General features: G+C 43.2%; 1 protein-coding gene across 1 annotated transcript in view; it reads right to left on the bottom strand.

Moving 5' to 3' along the window:
• Positions 1-2,486: 2,486 nt before the first annotated feature.
• The window catches only part of PLB1 (phospholipase B1), a gene marked incomplete at both ends in the record, with an annotated part of 75,899 nt that continues 70,001 nt past the window's right edge, over positions 2,487-8,384 (bottom strand). The window contains 4 exons of the mRNA XM_080614996.1: positions 2,487-2,705; positions 3,179-3,253; positions 6,751-6,846; positions 7,910-8,014. Of these exons, the coding sequence (XP_080471122.1) occupies positions 2,487-2,705; positions 3,179-3,253; positions 6,751-6,846; positions 7,910-8,014 (495 nt within the window). The remainder of the gene's footprint in view (positions 2,706-3,178; positions 3,254-6,750; positions 6,847-7,909; positions 8,015-8,384) is intronic.

The raw sequence follows: 8,384 nt of genomic DNA, 5'->3' as shown, positions 1-8,384 counted from the left end.
CTTAGACTAAATAAGAAGCCCGCCAGTGTCTGCTCCAGCTCTTATCTGCTCTTACGTAAGTAGTGCTTTAGAGCTACACCACATCTACAGAAACGAGGGGAAAAGTCTCCTGTTGGAGAAGCAGTACAGAGCCAGCATCACTTGAGCTCAATGATTTCTTAGTTCCCCATGGCATCAGTAAAGACGGCATTCCTTACAGAGCAGAATGACGCAGGGAACTGAGGTTCTGCAGTCCAAAGCAGAGTCACTCATGCACAAGAATTATTTCCTCTCTAGAATCCTTCGAGATGGTGGAAGGTCTAAGAGCCATCTTTCCCCTCAGTTCCCAGCTGGCTGCACCTCTTATGGTCTGGCTTTGAGAAGCTCAGACCAAAATTTAGCTAAGTGAGGAAAACGGATATGTAGTTATTCTATCAGGGGCACCAGCATGAAACCCAACATGCACTGTACCCATCTCTAGGCAGGACCAACCTTATGTGAGAAACTGCAGTATTCTGTAGTTCTAACCCATGCTTTAGGACCCCCACCCCACCTCCTGCAGGCACACATGAATTAGAAAGGTAAATCAGCACTGGACTACTGTTTTGAGTTTCCTTTGAAATACCTAATACTGATAAGAGGTTCTGCAGAGAACTCTGTCTTTTAACTCCTCAAGCCAGGAAGCAAAGTCTATCCAAGCTCCCAGGAGGGACGAGGACTCACAAGAACAATATTTAGGGGTGAGAGGAGATTGTAGCCTTCATGATCCACTGGGATATTTGCTCAGGTTGCAAGGTTTATATTTCCCAATGTGTCTGAGGTGAAAGTGCCGTGGAATGGACTGGAATATGGTAAATCTTACCTCCTGCATTGCAGGTTTGAGGCTGTGTATGCTTCCATTTACTGAGCTAAACAAATACCAGCAGTTGGGTCATCAGGTAGATTGTTAATGACCCACAGTGAAGACAGGGACAGGAAGAGCAGCCTGCTCTGCACCAAAGCAAGATGCAGGTGCTTCAGTTTTGCATTCCAAATATATCCCCATTTGGGGCTGCATGTAGAGCTCCTAGAGGCACATCTGTGCATGAGATTTAGGCAAATAAAAGTCCTGTCTGTAATAGCTGAGCCTTTGAGAGCAGATCAAAGGAGAGGTGAGTGGAGCTACAGCCCTGAAACCTGATTTGTAAGTACAGCTTGTACTTTATCCACCTCTCTTTATCTTAGCAAGGACAATGAGAGTGATGAAATGGAAAAAGGAGAATGCCTTCTGTGTGCATTCTCACTCTGCTCTCTGTGAGCAGATTTAGGAACCTCAGACCAGTTTCTTCTCCAAAATATTTTAATTTTCTTCTCATTTACATTTCTGGAGTGGAAACACAGTACACCTCACAGAAATTACACCAGCACGAACCACACTTTGGCTTCAATAAAATCAAAATGACATAGGAAATAAGTATTTGACATAGGAAATAAGAAAGGTGTTGGAAAACATGAGCACATGGAACCTGTGAAGTATCTTCTGTACTAGTAGACTGCATGAATTGACCTGCAAATGTAAAACAAGAACTGGATAATTCCCAGGAAAGATCTCTGAACTCCTGATTGGGATTTTTAAAGGAGCTTTGCAAATTCTTCCTTGGAGAACAGACACAGATTGTCCGGCCTGGGAGATCTGAACACACCACAGGCCCTATGAGAAGGATTAAGCCAGGCTAATTTGCCAATCAGATACCTCATTTGTGCTTAGACCCCTTACTGCATGCTACAGAGAGATTCCTTCTTCACAGGAAGAGTCATTCTGGAACTGGCTGCCACACAGTGGTGGGCAGGAGGGTACAGGACTGCCCCTGGGCTCCTCAGCCCCAGAGGAGAAGTGATGTGCATGGCCCAGCTCCATCTCCAATCCCAGATGGACAGAGCCTGGAGTCCAAGGCAGTGGAGAGAGTGTGGTTATTCTAGCTGTGCTGCCCAGGGATACCACATGGATGGTCCAAATTGCTCAGAAGTTGTCTTAAAGATGTTTCCATGGCATTGCACTTGCCCATGTAGAATCACCTTAGCACCTACTGGAATCCAACATTTGAAATAGCAACTTTTCTTTTTCATCTCATCTTGCTATTGGGGAATACCAGGTCACAATCATGAACTTGTATCTAGTATTCTATGTACAGTTTTATATGTAGAAAGAGCAGATGCACGATTAAGGTGCTAAGACGCATGAACAAGTTTTCTCACTTCGTGCAAGCAATTGACATCCTGAGTAATATTCATGAAATGGAGAGTTGCATCCCAGAACAAAAAGCTTTAACACTTTGAACTTCACCCTCCGCTTGACTGATAGGCGGAGGCTAACTTCACAGTACATTTCTGGTCAAGATTAATGGGCCTCAAAATCCCTGGCTAACCAAGAAGCTTCATCCATATCCAACAGGGTTTTCTTATTCCACGGCTTTCTGCACCACACCAGAGAGCAGCCTCAGCAGAGAAAGATGTTTGTTCCACTTGCTTTACAGAGGTGTCATTTTCATGTTCTTTTCTGTGTCAGTCCCATGTTGGTTCCTCTTTCCTCTTCTAAGCACTATCCAGATGAGTAAAGAACCCACCAGGACTCCAGCTACTGCAGCCAAAATGACAGCCCAGTAGGGGACTGAAGGTTCGGTCTTACCCAAGTTGAGGTCTGCACTTCTGAACCCACTGTTTCTCAGAGTGAATAGAACGGGTTTCTCCTACAAAGGAGAGCAAAGGTTTTACTGACCCCAGGTAGCATTCAGACAACATGCGATTGCCCCTTCCCAGAGAGGAACTGTCACTCTTTAGACAGACTAGCTCTTTCTCCTTTTTGTCCGTCTTAGGTCAAACTCTTTCCTGCCCTATTGCCTGAACGTTCCTAGAACAAAAAAAGGAGCCAGCTCAGAATCGGGAGTGATGGCATCATTTACAATCTGGTTTGCCACAGACAGCCATATAAATTCATGAAAACTGGCTTAAATGAGAAAAGTTTTCTACTGCAATGAGGATAATTTTTTTTTTTTCCATTAAATCTTACATAGGTTTTCTGTGTGTAACAGAACAGGAGTATATTTTAGATATATAAAGCCTTCACAAAGATACTCTTTTAAAGAGCTTTACCAATAAGAAAGGAAAAAAAAAAAAATCAAAGTCATTAATGGAGAGTATAGACACCTTGGCCTTTACTTACTGGGCTTGGACACTTGAGTTTTGATCTGTCATAGGTGAAGTTGTTGTAAGTCTGCTTTCCAGCAGCTGGCTCCAGCTGAAGAAGAAAAAAACAATAGTAAAAATAATGATGATTTTTTGCCTCCTCAGACTCTCCTGACTTGGGTGGTTACAACTTTTTATCCAATCTTCTGGTGCTTGCAGCAATGTGGGAAATGTGGTGGGAGGCGCATCACAGGACAGTTTCCAAACATTGAAATGAAGACATTGAGAAGCTGATGTCCTCTCTGCAGAAAAATTCTCTTGACAGCAAGGGTCAGGAGAAGCCTTTTCTCCCTTTCTACTGAGAAAGTAGCTCTGAATACCATATATTCTGGTAAAACAAAGTGGTTCACTGTACACCCAGTTCTCCCATGTACACATCTCAAATGACAGTATAAACCACGAAGGAAAAAGCCAAACCCTCTTGACAGACGTTAGTCATGTTACTTAGCATGTTATAGGAAGAAAGATGCTTAGGTGTCGCGGTGATAGAAGCGACTTCAGAAATGATGGAGTTACGGAGACAGGATGAGATGGTGCCAACCTCTTCTGTATTCACTCAGACAAGAAATTCCCTTGGAGTTTTTGCTGCAGTTAGGTTCATGAGGTTGCAAGAATTGAGCTAAATAAAGCCTTTTATATTACCAACTGTCAGCTAAGTTGCAGTAGCTGACCATAGGCTCACCCTAAGTCCATTTCAAACTGAACATAAAATGTGTCCAGGCTAATGGCATAGCATTTGTGGTTGGCTAGGAGTGCACATACCACTGGTTACCATAGCTAAGCTAACAAGTAGAGGCTTGCTCAGTCATGTTAACTAAGTGTTTACAACTGTGTATGGACATGCCTGAAGTAATGACTTCGGGACTGGCCCATAGTGACCACAGAGCTGTCATCCAGCACTTCTGGGAATACAGCACAGGGGAGAGGTGTTGCTTCTGCTGTTGTCCATATGTGCATTTACTGTCCTCAAGTGATTGAAGTGCCTGCTGTATACTGGAGAGAAACAGCACCACAACAAGCCCATCACAAATCATAGGATTCTCATATGGAAACACTGGAAATAGTTTCTAGTTCAGTTAAAAAAAAAAAAAATAAAAGAAAGAAAAAAATGAAATAGAGACTGAAAAATAAAAAGAGTGAGACGAACCATGTCAAAATGGGATGAACCGCGGAAAAAGGTGCCTAGGGAAGGGAAGCAAGCTAACAAGTGGAGAGAAGATGACAAGCAAAACAGAATGCCAGGTTTTGCTGATTGTCATGGGGTCCTGCTGGACCCATACGGAATCCTAATCACTTGGCCTGACCCGCAGCTAATGTTGTGAAGATTGAATTTGGTAGTTTTGATGCATCTTAGAGGGAAGAGCTCAGATTCTGATGTGGTTATTTGTAAGATGTGGGGCTCAAATCCTGCAGCATTCTGTCTGCCATACGACTGGTTATTTGTAGATAATTGTAATACTTCCCATGCCAGGGCACTTGGTAAGGAGTCTGGCACAGAGCCCAGACAAAGGATGATAAGGTGCAAAATTCTGTAGCCAGCCATGCTTGCTTCATCTCTATACAATCTGTTCCTCAGGAGCATTAGCCTCTGAACTTAGAAGATGACAGCATCCCCAAGTTCATAAGCGAACAGGACAGCTTCTGGAAGAAACACACAGCTCATCAACAGCATGTGGCAAACAAGCTGAATACACTGTCCATGTGCACGTCTCCTGGGCCAGAGGGCTGATGAGGGGGATTTGGGACCAGTGACGGCTCCTTAAGACTACAGAATCTTCTGACTTCAGAGAGCAGGAGCATGCTTTGCTTTGCACAAACCAAAAAGGGCAGAGAACAATACGGTGAGGGAGAGGCTCCTTAAGCCATCCCTATCCCTGCATACCCACGCAGTGGCCAGGCACAGTCTGGCCCTTTATGTGTACTGACAAGAATCCGTGTCATTTGGCCATAAGCCTACAGCCTGCTGAGCTTTTCAGGGAACAGGGAAACAATACGGCCTTACAGTAAAAGCTTGCACAGCCTTGCCGTACATGGACTGAGAGTGAAAAGCAGGGATGTGTTACAAGGACTAGATTTAAACAGTAAAATCTTCAGTTGACACAGACCGACAGATCCGTGTGGAAGGAAATAGCGTCACTAAGAACCTGATCCCTGCAGAAAGCTTTGTGTCAATAACCTTACACACGTAGGAAATGAGTGACACTCTGGACAGAAAAAAACTCCAGTGGCATATTAAAAGGACTGATGGTGATTCAGAAATGAGCAATGGCTAATAGGAATGCCACGTGGCAACAGAAACCTAGTTTAAGGCTACCGTATGTCCAGTTATTGTCTCTTTTTCCTCTTGAAACCTGCAGCCATGCTCAATTTGAATGTTTTCTCAATTTGCCTGGGGTTTCTGGGCCACCATTAGCCTTGTTTGAGCTGTGAAGCACAGTGAAGCCTACCAGACTGCTGTCATCTGGAGTCCCAGACAGGGAAGCCTGATGGAAACCAGGCAGATTTGCTGTGCACGCACAAATCAATTACTCAGAGCATGTACGTGCACTGTACATCTACTGCTTTTTATAACCCTGGGCTTAACGCTCATGTGTTGTACCTGGCAGCTGCACAGATTTCTGCCCTGCGTTGCCCAGTCCTGGTGCTCAAGCTCATTTTGGAGTATCCTGTAAGCTTCTTATCTTGTTCAAACTTTAACATAAATGGAAAAGAAATTCCCCTCCATTTATGCTTGCTTCTTGTACAAACCGGGATACAGGATTTCTCCTAGCACAATATATTTGGGTACTGGTGTTTTTGAGAACAAGAGGAGGAAGTGTTGCTGTGGCATGAAAACGGCATAGTCTTCCTTCCAACATGGGAAGCATCATGGTTCTGAAAGCAACTGTGACCTGGGAGTTATCAAGTCTAGCACATGCCTCTTGCACACTCTCACAGCATTACTCAAAAGCTATCATTTCCCCCAAAATGACAGAAGGGATGTGACTGCAAGCAGAGGCATCATAGGTGTGATTTCAGCCCCACATTAGTTTCAGCGACTCTACTAGAATTGCCTCAGATACTAGAGTGGGTGGTATAACATGTCCACACTATGAATGGTAGCAAAAATTCAATCACATTTCTAATAAATCTAACAGAATTCACTCAAGAAGGGCAAGCGCATTCAAGAGACATTTTCAGGAAGCCTATGGGACTGAATGCTTAACTAGGCTGGGTTTTATTGCTTTAATACAAGTTATTTACCAAATCAGAAGAGGATTTCTCGTTACATTAATGTAATGAAAAATGAAATGAGTAAAATGTAATGAGAAATCTCAGGATTTCTCATTTTGAATGAGCTAAGGCTTACACTGTTTTATGCACCATGATCACTTTGGATTGTGTTCCTAAGCAATGCAGAGTGAGAAGGGTCTCAGAGTTGAACAGCCCCCTTTTGTTAGGATCTCAGTTTTATTTCTTGCTTGTTGTTTTGTTTCAGACTCCTTTCTCGTGATCATTTGGAGGGATTGCTACCACAAACATATGGGGATCTAGGTTGTAACCTCTTACCATATTATTCCAGAGAGCTATAGCCATCTCAGCATAACCTCTTCCACTGAAATGAAAGCAGTCTGCAGCAAAGAAACTCATATCTGGCTTGCTGTCCTGTGATAAAAACAAAAACGTGTTTCTCAGCATGTTTCAACCTTTGAGATCTGACATAATGTATCTAATAGCGTACTGTACTTGGCATTCCCACGTCACAGTTTTGGTATCTTCCTAAAAACAATATGATCATATTTTGGCACCGCAAATAAATGCAGGTACTCCTAACTGTGCGCAGATCGCTGCAGCTTGAGACCTTCTGTGCAATGCAGCCTGCTCAACTTCACACAGCAGTTTTCATAATGCACCTAAACTGCTCATTAAACCAAGAGTCACAGCTCTTACATGGACACTGCCATTGATCCACACTCCACCTCATACAGAGCTGACAGAAAACTGCTTACTCTTGCCTGCTAAACTTCTGTAACTCAAACTTACAACCTTTCAGGTGTTGAAATTTGTGCTGGATTTCAGGCAACATTAAAAAATGTGGTCTTATCCAGCTGTGGCAAATATCTGTCTTAGAGAGAATTTGCCTTATCACTGCCTGCATGATGACCATCCTTTGAACTTTGAAGGCTGCCAGAACAAAATGGGGATGATATGACAAAGGGATCATAGTTATACAGAACTAGGTGGCTTTGACCAGGATTCATGATGAATATTTGTATCCCTAACTACACTGTGTATGTAATGCTAAGGATGGAGAAAAGGAGAATCAGTGGCTTCAATGGCTGCTTCTTATTTCCAGGCTGGGATGAACCAGGCATGCAAGTTCTGGCCCCTGTGTGAAGGAAACCTGAACATACTCCATAACCTAGATTGTACAAAAACTACGTGAATGACAACCAAGCCGTCAATGGGGGAAGCAACATGCAGTTTAGAGGAAGCCAGAGGGAGCTTAGGTTTAATGTATGACACTATGAATGTTTCCTAAAGCCTTTTTGATTCACAGGCAGCACAGTCTTTCCTGTTTTCCCCTTTGTCACTTACTGCAGGTTCCACCCTGTGCCACTAGACTGTGCGAAGAGAAGAAAACACAGTCCTTGTGGAATCAATCTTACTGACTTAGAGAAATCAAGATGCTGGTGGTTGTACAATGGGAAATCAGAACAGGACTCACGCCATCCAGGGGCAACAACGTGTTTCGGAAAAACGGCTGCATGACAACCACAAAGTCCTCACGCTCTTCGTACCGACCGCTGTTGATCAGCTGTAAGGCTTCAGCCTGTACAGAGTGTAATGATTTGAAACATGAGGTTCTTCTAATATTTATCAGCTACCAAAGCCGTGCATTCTTTCAATGTAGGAAGCCATAAATTGTTAGTGTAAGGCCAGCTTTAAAAGCAGTCCAGAAAACAGCTAAGAAAATAACTTGATTCGTGAAGAGATTTTCACGAGGAAAAACGCACAAAAGTTAGGTTACTTTGAAACATAAAGTTGCTTAATGAAAAGAAAGCTGTTCACAGCTTATAGAAATCAGTGCTGCACAGTCGCAATGAGATTGAAATTTACAAAGAATTAGAAGGAATTAGGCCAAAATTTTTAGAAGTGACAAATGGGGTCAGAATGCCAACTTGAGGCTGAAGGACACTTGA

This window comes from Psittacula echo, assembly GCF_963264785.1.
Source record: "Psittacula echo genome assembly, chromosome: 4".
NCBI classification, from domain to species: domain Eukaryota; kingdom Metazoa; phylum Chordata; class Aves; order Psittaciformes; family Psittacidae; genus Psittacula; species Psittacula echo.
This window is presented reverse-complemented; position numbering and strand designations above follow the sequence as displayed.